This window comes from Xyrauchen texanus, chromosome 9 (genome assembly GCF_025860055.1).
Source record: "Xyrauchen texanus isolate HMW12.3.18 chromosome 9, RBS_HiC_50CHRs, whole genome shotgun sequence".
NCBI lineage: Eukaryota > Metazoa > Chordata > Actinopteri > Cypriniformes > Catostomidae > Xyrauchen > Xyrauchen texanus.
In genome coordinates this window covers 15943096-15962194 of record NC_068284.1, presented here as the reverse complement: position 1 = coordinate 15962194, position 19099 = coordinate 15943096, and the positions used below count along the sequence as shown (strand labels likewise).

Sequence of the window (19099 nt, the reverse complement as noted above, 5' to 3'; positions counted from 1 at the left end):
GTATTATGTCTTACTGTACTAGCAGAATTTTTATAGTCAAAACAAGTGAAAAAAAAATACCAGCGCTGAATAAGTAATCCAAACTATTTAGAATATGTTACTGACCTTGAGTAATTTAATGGAATACGTTACAAATTACATTTTACAGCATATATTCTGTAATCTGTAGTGGAATACATTTAAAAAGTAATCCTCTCAACCCTGTATATTGTAGGATTTACAATCATACTAGAGTTGCCAACTGTCCCATATTTTAAGCAGTACATCCTGTATTGCCCTGAATTTTAGCTGTGAAACTCCTGAGATGGAATTCGAGGGAGACTCAATTAATGACACAGGCCCTGGAACAAGCAACTCTCAACCACGTACCCAGTTGCAGACTAGCTGTGAGCTGGTAGAACCCAGATACGGAAGCTGTGTATCGGCCACTGCTGGCGTTGAAGCTCTGTCCTCTCTGATGGAACTGCTCAGTGTTTGACGGCTTTGGAAAACACAGAGAAATTGAATTATTGAACATGCCACTGCCACTCTATTCCATTACCACCACTTCTCTTTTGCTTGCCAATCTGTTTCACCATCAGCCAAAGCTAACATCACTGCTAAACCAATGTACCTAATGCAGTTAGGGCTACTTCTGACAAGCCAAAGCCTAGAGTAAAATGTTCATTTCAAAGCTCTGGAGTTTCTAGTTGAGATGGAATATTTTTTCCACTCACAGCGTTGAAGGGCTGTAGCTCCTGCAGACTGCGACGATGGACCAGCATGTTGTGGTGCAGTCGGCAGCGGAAAGCCGTCGCCACACGAGGGGGCTGATCACAGAGCAGACAGTGGGTTCTTACCATCTCTGAGTGGAAAGAGAATGGCAGGATTTTAAAGTGAACTGTGGCACATTCTCCTGTTCTTATCAAAAGTTAATGTCCATTGATCCAACTACATCTGGCTAAACTGTTTTAAATGCCGTGGCAAATGGGCAGAATGCAGCAGACTATGCAACCTCTCGGACTCAAAAACACTCAAATACAGCCAGTGGAAAATGTTTGGGATTGTCTTTGACTGACACTTGGCTGCATATGAAGTCATTAAACAATCTCACAGTGAATAGGAGATGTAAATATTTGGAGTGTGTTAGTGTGTATGGGCAGACAGAGTGGATGGAAGTGTGAGGGGAGGAGAATGCTGAAGTGTATGAGCGTGCGGCGCCACTGCACTTCTCTGTGTGAATAAGAGCCTTTATGTTTTATATTGCTGTCAGAACAGCCCGCAGCTCACTGTGGCAGAGCACAAACAGACCTGTGTCTGCTTTCCTGGAAATGCTCCAACACACAATCACGCTCACACACACTCACACAAACACACACACACACACACACAAACGCGCAATCTGGAATCTATGGAATTCTTTAGTCAGGCCAAGTGAAATCCACGTCCTGGAAAATTACACCTATTAAGAGATCAGCCCAGCCCACAATCAGACAGGCAGCCTCCCAAACAAACGAGCGTGACAACACACATCAATTATGGGTGTATGTGCTGAAGAAATTATTCAAGAATAGCAAACAAGTAATAAATAACAATAAAAAAGCAAATAATAGATATAAGGAGATTAAAAAATTTTTTGATACATTTTAACAGCTTTAATACTTTTTAACAGCATTAGGTGATCAAGTATTCAAGTAAACATTCAGAATGAAATGCAACATAAAACTACAACTGGTCTTTTCTGTATGATTATAATACATTCATACGTTTTAAAGCTACTAAAGCTTCTGAGTAAAGAGCAGTGAGTGTTTTCTTGTTTTCTTGTTATGGTTGTTTGATTATTATAATGACACACTAAACAGCAGCATTTCTATTAGCTTACATTTATAAAAATCTGCTGTTTTCTCTGGTGTTTACATTCACTTTAGACATCACTCTCTGGATTTACATGACCACTTGTCCACTACCTCACCAATACGGGCATTTTGGCAGAAGTTTGAAATACATTTGACCGTTCAGGTGTGCATTAGCACAGGCATGTTCAGCACACACACATATGCCGCCTGTCAAAACTTTCTATTCTTAATAGAGCTCTGTATTGTTGATTTTCTTCATGATAAGATACACACAGTGAACGTGACGCATATATTATGATTCACTAAGTCAAGTTATAATCTAGCTGCGGCAAACGCACGTCCCACGCCAGAGTGTTCATCAGCCGGTAGAAGATTTGATCTCTTCCCCGGTCACCTCACGCAACTCATAGACTGACTGCTCAGAGAAATGCCAGTTTCTGAGGCTTATTATTTGAACTTTAATAAGGGATTCTTTAAAGATATAGTGCCAGGGTGTTTCATTGCAAAACGGAATATGACACAATAATTGTTTTATCTCGATTATCTTGATTTCATAATCGTTGGAAGCCAAAATCATAATTGAAAACAACATTTGAGTAATCGCCCAGCCCTATTGTGCACTTAGCTGGTGTCTTTATGTAATGTACATCCATCACTGCCTCAGCACAAAAAAACTGAATCTTTAGATGGAGCACAATGTCAGCCAAATGGCAACCTACAAATTCACACAAGCCCCAAGTGTGTATAATGGCACTTTAACAGCTTGGTCTTTACTTTAAAAGAGTAAGTTTTGCTCAGGTCTGTCAGATGAACTATAAATAAATCGATAGTCACATTTTGTGAAAACCTTACCTCATTTTCACTCTGGCATGATAGGTAATGGCGTGTGAATGGTCTGCATTAATAAAAATCTAGTATACCTTTTAGTTTGACTTGAAAGTCCTGAATCAATTCTTCATGATGTGGCAGTAGGGGGCCCGGAGGACCAGGAGGCCCCTGGGGACCAGGAGGGCCTGGTGGACCTGGAAGGCCATGCTGGAAGTGTAAAAAAAATGTAAGTTACCTTAACATTACATAAAAACAAAGGGAAATCCATTCAAAGGTGAAGGATTATTCACTTTCTCAGAGTAGACATGTTGTTGTATCGGCCTTATTGGGTTTCTATTGGGTCAGGAAAACATTGCAAACATTGTACCTTTAAGGGAACTACAGCTTGTCACTGAGGCAGTACCCACAAAGCTACACCCATTGCACCCTTTACATGTCAGTTGGAATGTATATGTACCATATTGGTACACATTAGTAATATTATCTGTCTTTAAAGGGTACATTTTAGTACCATAAGTGTCTTATATTACCTAAGGGTGAAAAGAGGGTACAATGTGTGTATATTGAGTGTACTGCCTCAGTGGAAAGCTGTTGTAAGAGTAAAGGTACATTTTTGGCATATTTATTGACAGATCAGTGAATCTATTTTAATTCAGTTTTAGAAGACTTCCTTAAAACTTTATTGAATAGTCAATGTAGTTTTCACTCTATGTATAAATATCATTCTTGTTTAGAAGTGCAATTATTAATTCAAATTCAATATATGTTGAATCACAGATTACCTTGGAAAGTCTTTTGTTTCCTTTTGTTTTCTTATTCCCACCCTTGTTGGAGTTGTCCCTAAAAGCTATCCATGTCTTGTGGGGGCTCACGTAGGCTATGTCAGAGGATACAGTCTCCTGTAAAAGATATTAAGCATTTCAGGGCTTTAGATACCGCAAGTTCTTTAAAGCTACCATTACAGAAAATATGCAAATTCTTTCTGCAGAAAGGCATCAGCAATTTAGAATGAGATCACTTTCTCCACAAAGTTTACAATGGCCATTACCATACTTTCCCTCATGTATAATGGTAGACACACCCCTAGCAATTTCACCCTGATTTATGAGATTTCCCACAATGGCAATGTGTGCTCCCTTTAGGCCTTGACAGGTGAACAGCAGGTGAGTGTATGGAATATAACTTACAGGGCTCTCAGTGCTGACAGTTTTGTTCTCCTCCTGGACCTCCAGACTCTCTTCACTCTCTTGTGTTTTGCATGTTGTCAGCAATAAGCTTATCAGCAAGGCCAGGAGTGCACCTCTTGCCCCATGCCTGAGCTTCATGCTGCAGTCTCAGTACGTGAACGTCCACTTCACTCAACCCCTTGTAGGCAGCTCAGTACACAGCTTCCATCCCTTCACGGGGAGGTGACCAGATGTCCTGTGGGTTACAATGCAATTATTCCTTAATAAAGAAGGAGATCCAAGAATGGAGGTGAGGAATCCGTGCAGGTTCTTCAAAGTGTGAAGACAGCTGTGACCTTTGGGAGAGTCCACAATTTCAGGTTGGCCTTAGGCTGATGATGATTCTTAGGCTCTTGACTTGAAGATGATGCTTTGGTCAATGGTTTAGAGATGGTGTTCTTTGATTTCCAAGGTGGTTTTTGAAGCGGAGAAGACAATCCAAAATTTGGTTCAGATCAGTTTGTAGTGTTTTTGTTGTCCTCCACATGAAGCGTTCATAGTGCTAAGTGCCGTGAGAGTTGTCTGTGAGGCCTCACCACTCTTCTGCTTCTCAGTCAGTCAGTCCGCCCTTCTGTGTTATCCAAGATTCTCTATGCTCCCTGACCATAGTCTAAACTCTAAGCTTGAGCCATGGGTGTTTAGCGTATGTGTTATAGTCATGCACTGTGTGAAGGTGTGTATTCTATAAATACTCTCTGTGTGGCTTTGTTAATGTGTTTGTTAATTGTTTGTGTCTGTTGCTCAGTTGCGGTATGATTGGCTGTGATAAAGTTTGTGTGTGTTATACTCAGTCTCTCTCTCTGTGGGTGGTATCTCACCTTCTTCTTTTGGTTTTTAATAATGTTGTATTGTCTTCTGCTCCCCCAGGGTGCCTTACGACATTTCTGCCTGTTTATGTTTTTAGTAATTCCTTCAGTGATGATAATTTAGTTTGCCAGTTGAACTCTTGCCAGGCTCCAGTTTATTCCACATCCAGCCTGTGTCTCACCTTCTGTGTCAGTGGCCCACTCAGCAAGATTTCTCTGTTTTGAAGGCTCCTTTTCACGCTCCACTCTTTTTAGCGTCCTCTCAGTCCAGACTCCACCTCCTCCTCTTGTTTATCCACTCCTCTGTCTCTCTTCAGCCTCCAGTCTCTTATATTAGCCCCTGTCTGTCTCTAACAGTGTGTTCCTGGGTCCCCTTCCCTCGTTTGTCTTGTGTTTGGCTCATTCGTCTGTTCCTGCCATCCCTTACTCTCTCCCCATTATTACCAGCTGCAGGGTCCTAGTGCCTTTGCAGTTTTAAAAAGTGGAACTGCAGTAGCAATGGGATTTACTTTGCTCAGCGTCTGAGATGCTCCTTTCAGATGCAATACAAAATCTGCAAGATTTTATAGAAATTGTGTACCCCAAAATAAAAATTATGTTGTTATTTACTCTTATTTAATTCCAAACCCATATGGCTTTCTTATACGAAACACAAAAGTTGATGTTTTAATTAATATCCTGGTCTGTCTTTTACTAAAATGATAATTGGAACTGACTCTTTAAAAAGGACCCCAAAGTATCATAAAAAGTTGTCCATGCAGCATGAGTGTCATATTCCATGTCTTGACATCCGCTGAGCTTTTATAAGTACATGAGAGAAGCCCCTTCACAGAGGTAAAGAGATGATACTAAAACTCGACCTGATGTTATAAATGGCATTTTGTGGTTAGAGAGCAGGTGATAGGAAACTGTCCACTTAATTCAGTTCTGGAGGTCACTGGCGAGGCTCTGCACAGAATTGATCAGTATTGATAAATCTGATCAGACAGCCTCAACATACTGTACACACGCAGACTTCTGTAATGGTTACAGGAGTTTTGAATACACAAAGTAACAATCAAGTCTAAAACAGATGTTTTGGAAAAGGATTTATATACTCATAATGAAGATACTTTTTGACCTCATTTGAAAAACGGCACAATCTGTTGTCAAAAAGGGTACCAATGACTTAATATAGAGGTAGGGATTAATTAACTTTTTCTCACCCTGTGTTTAGTCATCTAAACTGTGAATTTTACTGGTCAGATGATGTTTCACCACTACACTTTGTGGTGGCGAAGAGGACGATCAGTGCTGTGTTTGACCAGCTGCTGGAGTTTGTTAGAGAGGGATCAGAATTTGTAGAGGGTTTGTTGGATCAACTAACACAATTGTCCTATTTCTAGATGCTATTATAAATATTGTGTTTATTCATTGTTTATGTTATTGTTAAACATGCAGTATATTTGAATATGTTGTTTTGCTATCTGTGTTTAGTTTGTCTAACTTACAAAAACTTACCATGGTGTTATCATGTTTTATTTTGTTTATACCTTGTACCATGGTAATACCATTATTTTTAGAAAAGTGGCATACTATGTGATTTATAGTAATTTTTGTGATTTATACTATGTATACAAATATGTTTTTTTTATTTACTACCATGGTACATATCTAATTACTATATTAATTCCATTTGATATCATTACTGTATCATGTTACCTCCAAAGTACTTTTTTGATAGAGTTGTTATTACTTCCTTCAAGACTATATCTCTCACCTAAGTCGAGTCTTTTGAGAAGAACTGCTGGTCGTGTTCTTTGCTCTGAGGTGGTATTTGACGTAAGCTGTGTATATGTGTGTGGTACCCAGAGACATAAAAGAGCAAAGATCTAGAGCATGTTGCAGAGGAGGACCAGTGTCTGCAAATCCAGGCCTGCTCCAGGAAACTCACCGTCATCAAAGATTTGTTATCCCGCAGACATATGAAGGTGGCCTTTTTTGGCAGGTAAACCAACAGTGATGACTGATCTAAGCTCACTGGAATGTAAACCAAATGGTGACAACAGGCCAGAAGAATAAGATGAGTCATTAATGTATTTGCTCTTGTTCTTTTGGTGTTCAGTCCCAAAAAATATCATGTTTTGTTTTGTAAGCAGATATAATATATACAGAATCATAAATGAGGCAGCAGAAACTGAACATTACTCTGAGGGGGGCTTTTGTGAGCATTTCTTTCAGCCATTTTGTTACTAAGCATGTTTTGATTCAGTGTTTGAGCTACTATTAAATCAATGAAGATAAATAGACTGTTTATGGATGTTAAATGTTGTTTTTCAGGACCAGTAATGGAAAGATTACAGTAATTAATGCTATGCTAAGGGAGCGGATTCTGCCCAGTGGAATCGGCCACACCACCAACTGCTTCCTGAGTGTGGAGGGCACAGACGGGGAACATACCACTGAGGACTCTGAAGAGAGGAAAAGTATCAAAGTATGAAGCAAATATACTGGCGTTCATTTGAGATAATTATTATATGATATATTTGATATAATAACTAGCATTATAGAGCTGTTCAGTCATGACGTCAACTTGTAGACAAACTTGGAAGGCTAATTTACCATGGTTTCCCACAATATTTTTGAGTGGGTTTTTAGAATGGCAGTTTTCAATTTATAGCCTAAGTTAAATAAGGTTTGTGGTCAACATTAATTGAAAAGTTACAGTTTTTCCTACCACATAAATCCATTTTTTTTGTCTGCTAAAATCGGTCCTTATATTCAAAATGTCTGAACTGCCCCCAGTGGCCGAAGCTGGAACTACAGTCGTCCAAATGATGTGGCGGGAAAGGCACAGGAAAATTGTTTTGCAACATTTAAGTGCTAATTGCATTAATATACTCCTAAACCAAACCCTAAACTTAACTATAACATTACTGGGACCAAAGCAGCACCCTTTTAACTTCTTTGCAAATGTAGTATCTTGGGATGTGACATCAAAGGCACAGCATATGCGATTTTGAGGGCATGAATATTCACCGCATGTGATGGCCCTTGGCACATTGGGCACACTTTAGGTTAAGAAAAAATTGGAACTAGCATGCAGATTTCTCGTGTGATCACGTTGACTGAACAGCTTTATAACAATATTTTTTATGTTATAATGGCTCAGAAATGCTCATTTTTAGCATTACAGATTGAACAGTCCTGTTTTTAGAGCATAATACACAAAGTTTCACCAAACTCCACAGGAAAACTCCTTATATAGTGTGTGTGGTTTTTTAAAAGATATGTAACATCAGGTAAAGGTATTTCAGTATTGTGGCATGATTAGGATACTTTGTGTCATCCTCTATTTCATTGAAGCTCCTCATTTGTTTTTATTTGATCACCATACAGACAGTCAGTTAGTTGACTCACGCTCTGCACATAGACAGGAATCTAGATTCTGGTTGTTTAGTCCGAGTGTTTTGGCCCAAAACTAAGTGTGCCCTGTTGAGAGGTGATCTGGTCTTGATGGAAAGTTATAGACCACTCCACGCCGAGCTAGAGTTGTCAGAGCTGGATTAAGGTTCTGTAGGGGAGAGTTTGGCACAGAAACAACAGACCTGGCTTAAAGGACAATCGCTGGCATATTCTTTGCATCCTTGGCAGATAAATGGACTTCTACAAGGAACTTTACAAGGTTTGACGTGTTATGAATGGGGGGTGGGGGGGTGAAAGCACTAATGGATTTGTGCTGCCCTAGATGTATCATGGGTGGTAGGCTGGCAGCCTATTTAGTGTATTGACTTCACATGTTTGGTGCATCAGTATGTGTGACGTCATTGTATGTGTATGTTTCTACGGCATGGCCCTCAATCGTGGTGTATATTGTTCTCAATAAAGTCATAACTTCTAAAGCTGGAGTCCAAGATAGTTTGTTTCACATCGCTCGAGTCAACAACATGTATGAAGTATGGTGACTCTTGAAATAATGAAAAATAAACAAAGAATTAACAACAAAACTGAAATAAATGCACACCTTTTGCCTATAAACCAGAAGCGTGTGAAAGTTGCTTTCATTACTAAAGCAATAATAGATCGCAAGCGTGTTTTCTAGCAGAATCAGCTTTGGCCAGTAGTAAGAAAGACCCTTACGTCATGTAGAGGTGTGTTATAAAATGTTTGGCGTAAATAAATAAATTATACAAATTTATTAAGAAATTAAACTATTTCAATTTATGTTTCTCTTTTAACATTCCCATTCTGTTTGGTCATTTTGGACCTAAATCAATTTTTCTGATGTAATAAAAATGGTTTTGTTTATCTGAGTGGTACAACGCCAATTCCGAAAAAGTTGGGACAGTATGAAAAATTTTAATAAAAACAAAAAGGAGAAATTTGTAAATTATATTCACCCTTTACTAAATTGAAATCACTACAACTACAACTTTTACTGAAGAAAATCTGTTTTTACAACTTGCAATGGAGTAATATTTGACCAGTAGTATCATCCACTGATTTTCAGAGCTGCTACATTGTAACGACTCTCTACTCGAGGACCTTAATAGAAATGTAGTGGAGTGAAAAGTACGATATTTGTCTTTCAAATGTAATGAAGTTAAAGTCTCAAGTTTCCAGAAAAAAAATAATACTCAATTAAATGACAGATACTCAAAAAGTGTACTTAAGTACAGAACTCATGTAAATGTATTTCGTTACTGTCCACCTCTGCCCATACAGACATTGTCTTTTGGACCTGACATTGATAACAGCTTGGTCCTTTTCCTCTTTGACCCGGAAAACACGACGGCTGTGTTTTTCCAAAACCTTTTGAAATGTGGACTCTTCAGTCCAAAAAACACAGTTCCAGTGTTCTACTTTCCATCTAAGATGAGACAGAGCCAAGAGAAGTCAGCAGTGCTTCTGGACAGTGTTGATGTAGGGCTTCTGCTTTGCAAAGGAAAGTCTTAACTTGCATCTGTGTACGCAGCAGTGAATGGTGTTGACTAACAACAATGTACTAAAGTAATTCCAAGCCCATGTTCATGATATCCATTACAGATGAATGATGTTTTTTAAGATAGTGATGTCTGAGGGATCAGAGATCACATGCATTCAGAAGTGGTTTTCGTCTTGCCCTTTACCTACTGAGATTTGACCAGATTCCTACTATATTGTGCACTGTAGAGGGTGAATGACCAAAATCCTTCCAATTTGTCTTTGGGGAAAATTGTTCTCAAAGCGTTGGATTATTTGCTGAAGCATCAGTTGGTAAATTGACAAGTCTTGAATGATCTTTGCTCTTGAAGGACTATGCTGTATTTGGAGGCTCCTTATATACTATGACATGATTGCCTCACCTGTTTAACATCTCCTGTTTCACAGTCTTGTTATTGCAACATGTCAAATTGTTATTAGTAAATTGCCAGTCTGAACTTTTTTGGAGTGTGTTGCAATCATCTGATTTAAAATGACTGTACGTTTTCAAACAACAATGAAATTAACAAGGAAAAACTTCATATATTGTGTAGTTGTAGTTATTTCAATATAGCAACAGGTGAATATAATTTACAAATCACTCCTTTTTGTTTTTACTAGCATTTTTCATACTGTCCCAACTTTATCAGAATTGGGGTTGTAAAAAATGTTTTTATTTGTCAAATACAATATATAAATAATAATAAATCAGCCACAATGCAGAAAAAGCATACACAGAAATGAAGGGGTGAGACTTTAGTACATGCATAGTGCAGAACTGGTTCGACAGTAAGCATAATGTGACATTATTGCAAAATCTGACACTTCAAACCAGTTAAAAACAAAACTCAAACAACAAAATAAAATCCCAAAAGAAGTGCATAATTGTATTGTTTTTGCTTCAGAAAAGAAGAAATGTTATCATTTCTTTCGACGAAAAGTTACACATACTGTGTCCTGTCAAAAATGAACATGAACAGCAAAGTGGCCCTACTTGATCAGAATAGGAGGGTTAAATATTCTGATGGCTTATATGTTTGATCCATGAGAAAGTGAAGTTCAAATAAGCTCTATAATGATAGCAAATTAAACAATATGGAGTGATAATTCTACCAAATACTAGCTTTTTTCCCTAGATTTCAATCATTAATGAAGACACCATGAGCCAGTGTAACAAAGAATGCAATTTTTATGAATCAGTGAACAAAAGTTAGTTTAGGAGTAGTTGAGAAAGTGCAAGATTGCTGTTTATTCAGTGTATTGAAGACACTTATCAATAACGCTGTGTATACATTAACACTACACAATAGTTAACATGAATTAAGAAAGAACAATACTTTTACATCTAATAAAAGCTTCTTCATATACTAATACATTTTTAATGTCAAAATTAATATCAAGTGATGTAACATCATTGAGAACTAACATGACCTACAATCAACAATTGTATATTTATATGATCTATAAATTGACATTAACCAGGATGAACAATTGCCACTCTGCTAATTACTGTTTGCTGAACAGATCTGGTCTCGGATCACTGATTATGAACAAAATGTGATCTGTATTTTAATTAAACATAAATGACCCATACCTTCTTCACCTCTCAGCCCAGGCAGTAATGTAACATCAGAACTGGACAGTTAGATTGACATGTTCTGTATAGATGCTCATGTCTTTGTGCTTGTCAAAGGCAAATCATGTAATGTTAAGATAAGTAACTAATCATAGTATGCACTCCATATAAAAACAACACAGTTTTACTGTTTTTTAATTTATTTATTTTAACCTGACAAAACATATAAACCTGTTTAATTTTCATTGTTTCTGCAGTTTCTCATTCTCATCTTTTTCCTTAATGTTGTTGCTTGCTTTACTTGAATGTTTCACTCTGCTTTGAAAAGAAAAGGACTTCTTCCACAAAGTCAAAGAGTGCATATCAAAGCCAAATGTTTTCATCTTAAATAATCACTGTCTTAGAGCCAGAGTATCTGGAGACTGTAAGTTTTATTACAAATGACACAACATACGACTAGTGATTCACCATAGAAAAAAGAAAAGAAAAAAAAACTTCTTAAATTGAGATTTCGTATATTGCACATTTCTTTGTCAATAACAAAAATGTATTGTTTATAGATTTAAGGACTCTTCAAATATCTTAATGAGATTATTTGCTAACACTTTATAATAATTTTCAATAATAGGTCATTAAAGAGTTAGTTCACCCAAAAATGAAATGCCATCCCTGATGTGTATGACAGCTAAACATAAACAAAGAGTTTTAGAAGAATATTTCAGCTCTGTTGGTCCAAGTGAATGGTACCAACATTCTTAAGGTCCAAAGAGTAAAAGTAATCCATAAGACTCCAGTGGTTGTCTTCAGTAGTGATATGATAAGTGGGTGAGAAACAGATCAATATTTAAATCCCTTTTTTACGATCAATCTCCACCTTCAACTTCCCTTTCAAATCTTTTGTTTTTGGCAATTTGCATTCTTCAGAATATCGCCACCTACTGGGCAGGGAGGAGAATTTATAGTAAAAAAGGAATTAAATATTGGTCTGTTTCTCACCACACCTATCATTCATATTGCTCATGAAGACATGGATATAACCACTGAAGTCTTATGGATGACTTTTACGCTGCCTTTATGTGCTTTTGGGGAGCTTCCAAATTTTGATACCCATTCATTGCATCGGACCAATAGAGCTGAAATATTCTTCTAAAAATCTTAATTTGTGTTCAGCAGAAGAAATAAAGTCATACATATCAGGGATGGCATGAGGGTGAGAAAATGATGAGAGAATTACATTTTGGGTGAACTATCCCTATATAATGCTTCTTTGATTTAAATGTTGATTCAGTATTTACTATATGTATTTGGCAAATTTATGCTTTTATCAAAAACAACTTACAGTGCATTCAGGGTATACATTTTACCAGTTTGTGTTGATAAATTTGAACTACATACAATCCCTTTTAAGGAGATCTAGACAGGTGGTGCTGGGGAGGAGGAGGTTTTCAGAGAAATAGCTCTCATACCATGCTGTGGTAAAACTGGCTTACCTGCAAACAGCTGAGGCAATTTTAATGTTAAACAAATAGAGAGTATCCACATTGATAGTTTAACAGTTTACATGACATATGACCTATCAGCATGATTTTTAAGATATTTCAAATATAAATGAAAAAAATTTACATTAGCTAATGATTGGTTAAGCATTATATCACGTAATAGTGTTTGATGATATTAATGAAAGTTATTCTGAAGTATTACTGATTATGTTCACAAAATGTATTGTCTTTCAGGTGCGAAAGCAGCATATGGACCTCTGCGTCAGTTTCTTAGTGGAGGAGCTGAAGGTAACAAAGCACCTGACCTCATCTTCTTTTGTCTCTGCTAAAGAGGTGCTGAGTGCCAGGATCCTGCATGCCCAGAGAATGCCAGAGACTGGTAGGCTCCTCTGCTTTGGGTTGCACAGCTCCATGAATTCTGTTTTTGACATTGTTCTGGAGGGAGACCAAAAAAAACCAGGCCTGGCCAAGTTAAAATTGAGGGTAAAACAACCATAAAACCCTCAGAGGCAGATGCTAATATATCTTAGAATGGCCTTTTGAGTTGATACAATCATTTTGAGAATGATGCTTAAGGTGTTGCCATAAGGTGTTGAAATATTAATGCTCAATTGCACATGATTAATTTTTTATTTCCTATACTACTGGCTGGTATTATGGGGACGAAATGGGGCATGTGCTTTTATTTACAGGTGGCGCATTGGCTGAAGGATTCCAGGAGCAACTGAGAGAGTTCCAGACTTTTGAAAGAACATTTGAGGTGAGAATACACTCAAACTGTGGTCACTGGCTCCAGAAATATCATCGTCTGACAATGAGGCTAGAAAACAATGAAGATTAAGTGGAGCTCGGAAAAGTAGCAATTCGGAAAATGAGTCTTAGTTCTGTCTGTATTATGTTAAGACTAGAAGAGAATTTATGACGGCTTTACCCAAAAATAATGTGGCGTGATGATGGTCCCCTCAAGCAAACTGCTGCTGGGTCCTACACTACAAAAAATATATATTCAAGACAAGTATTTTTGTCTTGTTTTCCTGTAAAATTATCTAAACATTCTTCAAACTTGATTTATTTACTTGTCAAGCAAAATCGGATAAGATATTAAGTCTTGGTTTAATATAAATCTGACAAAATTTAGTGAACTTTAGACTTAAAACAAGAAAACAATTCTGCCAATAATAATTAGCAAAATAAACTAGTTTTCCCTTTGAATTAAGATTCTTTTTATTAAACCCATTGGCAAACAGTTTTTTCTTTTTTAATCATAAAACATTTTTAAGTTCACATTTCACATTTTAAGAATGTTTATATATTTTGGCTGGAAAACAAGACAAAAATACTTGTCTTGAAAAAACATTTTTGCAGTGTAGAAGTGTGAGATACTTGGCCTTCCTCATAGATTCCAGGCTGCTTTTCCCGTAGTGGAACAACCCTGAGCCAAGATTGTGGAATTGAGTAGGTGAGCGTACCTCACTCTATCACTATGTCCTCTCACATTCTTTGGATCCTGGATGAAAATTCACAGTAATCTATGATGCCACCAACAGATGGGTCTGTTGTGATTCAGCAAACAACCAATGAGAGTGGAAAGCAGCAATACATGTCACCGTTGTTGATGAGTTGTTGATACAATCTTACTGTTGGAATCTTATTTTGAGTTTATGTTTTAACTGTAATGAGATCTCTGATAATTGTATCACAAAGCTGGCTCAAGAACATGTTTCATGGATTCCACAGGAATTTATCTCACAGTCTGCCGTGAAGACCAAGTTTGAGCAGCACACAATCAGAGCCTGGCAGACAACAGAGTCAGTCAAGGCTATCATGGATGCCATCAATATTTCTTCAGCAGAAAAGAAGTGAGTTCCAGAACTTTCTCAGCTTTATTCTCTCCAAGCTCCCAAACACAGTATTTGGTGACGCTATTGAAATGAGACACTCTGAGTCTCTCAGTTTTATCACAACCACGTGTTTCTTAAGGATAGTTCACCCAAAAATGAACATTCTGTCCACATTTACTCACCTTTGTACAAAATCATCTTAACTTCCTGTCTGAGTACATCAAAGACAAGATAAAGGCCATCGCCAACAATGTGGCTGCAAAGGTAACCTACTGTACATCAACACTCCTTACAAAACTATACCATGGTAATCATATTTTCAACTACAATACATTTAAATTTGACATATAATGCATTTGGCAGACCTTCCAGATCCAGAGTGACTTACAAAAATGCTTTAGCATCGCAAATGAGATCATTGTGATGAACAGATGGCAAGCATCACTGTTAATTCGACAACAGTGGGTCAAAGTTCTGCTGTAGAAATTGGTCAATGCTTACCGAAATATGAATGACTGCCCCCAGTGGCTTAAGCTGGAAGTGTTGTTGACTAGTTTCTGGGTGAAATGTCCACAGAGTGGAGCCAAAACTGAGCTGTATTTTTAGTTCTAAATGCTGTAATACAGTCAACAGGAATGGCTATTCATGGGACCAGAACCCATGTCTTGGAGGTTGCTTGCACAAAGTGCTATCAGTAGCACAAGAGGAAAATACACTCACTGACCACTTTATTAGGAACACCCGTAAACCTACTTATTCTAATCAGCCAATCATGTGGCAGCAGTGTAATGCATAAAATCATGCAGATATGGGTCAGGAGCTTCAGTTATTCTTCACATCAACCATCAGAATGGGGGAAAAATTTGATCTCAGTGAGTTCAACCGTGGCATGATTGTTGCCAGATGGGCTGGTTTAAGCGTTTCTGTAACTGCTGATCTCCTGGGATTTTCACACAAAACAGTCTCTAAAGTTTACTCAGAATGGTGCCAACATAAAAATCTTCCAGTGAGCGGCATTTCTGCGGACAGAAATGCCTTGTTGATGAGAGAGGTCAACAGAGAATGTCCAGACTTGTTTGAGCTGACAGAAAGGCTATGGTACCTCAGATAACCACTCTCAGTGAGAAGAATAGCATCTCAGAATGCACAACACGTTGAATCTTGAGGCGGATGAGCTACAACAGTAGAAGACCACGTCAGGCATTTTATTAGACCACAGTGTTCGTAATAAAGTGCTCAGTGAGTGAATGTTAATGCTTATTGTTAATTGATGTAAAAATATCGGATGGCACTTCACAGTGATTCAGTTGAAATACTGGCTTCTCCTAAATCAATTCCACATCCAGTATATTCGACTTTGAAATGTCCGTTCTGGATGGAATTTCTGTTTGTGTTTTGGCCTGTGTGATCCTGCCCAATGCCCATTTCCCAATATTATTTTGACACCCCGGGTTACCAGATTTGAAACAAGTTATAGGGACAACACAGCGCACTGCAGCCATGGAAGCCAGCAATACATCTAGCTAACATTTACAAGAGTAATTTGTTGATTTGTCATTCTGTCATATTGTTCTGACAAAAAACTGAAGTCCCCCTCTGTTGAATGAGTTGGTATCACCCAACTAGACAGAGGAGTCACGTGGAACCTGTTGCTTTTCTCAGTGCTGGCCAGAATGCATAAACTCAGTCATTTCTTATTACTGGATGAGGACTTTTAAAAATGCTTTAATAGATGACGTTGATTGATAGAAATTATCAGTTGTTTGGTGAGGAAGGTAAGAATTAAAATTTTCTGAACAGGAAAATTATTTTCTGAAAAATTAACCCTAATGGTTTTTCTGAATGTTTGATATGATACAGTGTATACATATTTAAGGGTGTGCATCGAATTAGGGTAACACGATTAAACAGTTCATTTTAACTGTAAGAATTTAGAATCACATGGCAATATATTAGATATAATGTATAAATACATACTATAAAATATTTTTTAAGACTAAATGTGAAAACTCTTGTGTCTACTGAAGTCTACCTTAGCGCCCACATAACCACCATATATACACAATTGTTATGTGATATGCATTATTTTTCCTCAGATGGTAATCTCACCCTCAAAAACTCACAACCCGGCATCCCTACATTGAATACACTTTATTTATTTATCTTATTTATCCTTCCCGAAATACAGTTACAGAAATACTCAAACCAGCCCTCTGGCACCAACAATCATGCCACAGTCAAAATCACTGAGATCACATTTTCCCCATTCTGCTGGTTAATGTGAAGATTAACTGAAGCTCCTGATCCGTATCTGCATGATTTTATGCCCTGCACTGCTGCCACACAACTATTAATTTTTTTGTACTATACGTTTAGCTTAAAATAATTAACCTGATCTGTCGTCCAGCTCTTCGAATTAAAATCTGCTTGACAGAGTCCGACAAAAATGTGATTTGTGTCCTGGCTAACTAAAGATGACTCATGGACTAAGCAAAAGGTAGTTTATGTGAAACATCACCTGCCTTTCCCAATACCTAAAGGGATAGTTCTCCCAAACATTTTAATTCTCTCATTATTTACTCACCCTCATGACATCACAGATGTGTATGACTTTCATGAACACAAACAATTATTTTAAGAAGAATATTTCAGCTCTGTTGGTCCATACAATGCAAGTGAATGGTGACCAAAATTTTAAAGATCCAAAAGCACATAAAGGCAGCATAAAAGTAATCCATAAGATTCCAGTGGTTAAATCCATGTCTTCAGAAGCGATATGATAGGCGTGGGTGCGAAACAGATCAATATTTCAATCCTTTTTTACTATAAATAATGAGAGAATTAAAATTTTTGTGTGAACTATCACTTTAATAATCATAGCAGGCATTATTACGAATCTCTCAATAGTTAATCTACGAGGTGATAACAACTGAAGAGAAAAGACTGTGGTGCACTTGAATGACCTAAAATCAACATGGATTTGATGAAAAAATAAAATAAGACATTTGAAGTATCAGATCGAAAGATCCATAGCATGAGGGTGTGTGGGTGAAGTGTGAATGATATGTATCTCTGCATTCTTGCAGGGAGATGGTGGCCGTCTTCACCCGCATGTGCTAACAGGTTGACATGAACGAGATGGAGCTTGAAACGGAGATCCGCAGACTCAGTGCCAGAATCCAGCGGCTGGAGATCATCCAGAGACACTCCAAAACTCTCAGCTATAACAGTCGCCATGTGCGTGAGAGAGATTGAGAGAGAAATACTGAGAATTAATGAATTGACAGCTCATACTAGAGATAATTACTTTAACTACTTTAATAACTGAAAGAAAATCCTTAAGTAGTTCTCTTCTTGGGTAAGCACTTGAAAGGTTGGGCGACACAGTAAACCTTCATTACATTAAAGTTCATCAGATTGTTGTTTTTTTGATTATGCGGGCAAGTTTGTGTAATGTTATGGTTTTAGGGGTGTCATTTTTATAGGTGTTAAAATGCTTTTTGCTTTGAAATGGTTTTTTGTAATTCCATTTGGTTATACTAATGGCACAGAAATAACACACTTTAAGTGGTCTCGGCTGATAATATGGGTCTTGTTTTATTCACAGACACAATGCCACAGATCTAGAGTCACAACTGGAGTATTTCTCAGCACAGTATCTACAGATTCAACTTGAACAACTGAAAGCAGAAAGAAACAATTTACTGAGAACTGGATTAAGACTGTCCCTTACAGTTTTTATTTTCTCTTTTCTTCCCCAATGCGCTGTAAGTCCTTCTGGTGACGTAGTGACTTGCCTCTGAGACTGTCAATCTTATCACATGGATTGTTGAGCATGTAACTGCGGATACGTAGCATGTGTGGAGGCTCACGCTATTCTCCGCGGCATCCACGCACAACACCGAGAACCACACATTATAGTGACCAAGAGGAGGTTACCCCATGTGACTCCACCCTCCCTAGCAACTGGGCCAATTTGGTTGCTTAGGAGACCTGACTGGAGTCACTCAGCACACTCAGGGGTGGTAGTTTACTTGCTGAGCTACCCAAGCCCCCAGTAGTTGACTCAGTAGTTTTGAAAAGTTGACACGTCCTGCAGTGTTGCATGCTTGACTCCATCTTAAACTATTTGAAACAGCATTTTACGAATTATTTTATAATTACTGCAGATTCCAAGACTTCATATTAATAGAGAGACTATATGGACTAAAAACTTATGACTATGTTCAGAAATTAGTATTGTTCAAGCAAAGAATCTCTGATGAAAAGCCTTTATTGGTTATGAGAACAAATTGTAACAGGTGTCACTGCCACTGTACAAATACAAATAAATTCTGGTGTTAAAAAAAAGATTAAACATTTCTCAAAGCAAGTGATCATTGTTTTCTAAACCAACATTATGAAATAATACAAATCTTTTTTCAAAAAGTACATTAAAATGAATGTGTGTTAGAGTCAAGAGGCAGTTATGTCTTCTGATTTGGTCCAAGTCCACATCTCAGTGTGGGACAGAACCACCACCACAAAAAAAAAAAAAAAAAAGATAA

The 19099-nt window shown here is 37.6% G+C and overlaps 2 protein-coding genes across 2 annotated transcripts in view; one reads left to right on the top strand and one right to left on the bottom strand.

Annotated features, from left to right (window-relative positions):
• si:ch1073-184j22.1 (erythroferrone) overlaps nucleotides 1–5102 on the bottom strand; it is a 15621-nt gene extending 10519 nt beyond the window's left edge. The window contains exons 1-5 of the mRNA XM_052134660.1: nucleotides 3851–5102; nucleotides 3446–3562; nucleotides 2756–2870; nucleotides 717–844; nucleotides 370–481 (exon numbers count right to left, since the gene is read on the bottom strand). Of these exons, the coding sequence (XP_051990620.1) occupies nucleotides 370–481; nucleotides 717–844; nucleotides 2756–2870; nucleotides 3446–3562; nucleotides 3851–3988 (610 nt within the window). The 5' untranslated portion in view covers nucleotides 3989–5102. The remainder of the gene's footprint in view (nucleotides 1–369; nucleotides 482–716; nucleotides 845–2755; nucleotides 2871–3445; nucleotides 3563–3850) is intronic.
• On the top strand, nucleotides 4134–19099 carry mfn1a (mitofusin 1a). The gene is given in 14 exon segments (XM_052134919.1): nucleotides 4134–4139; nucleotides 4635–4639; nucleotides 5912–6042; nucleotides 6547–6682; nucleotides 7015–7168; nucleotides 8074–8195; nucleotides 11244–11353; nucleotides 11541–11604; nucleotides 11606–11636; nucleotides 12946–13090; nucleotides 13404–13471; nucleotides 14449–14570; nucleotides 17639–17789; nucleotides 18160–19099. Coding segments are annotated over 13 exon segments (1128 nt in total). The 3' UTR covers nucleotides 17673–17789; nucleotides 18160–19099.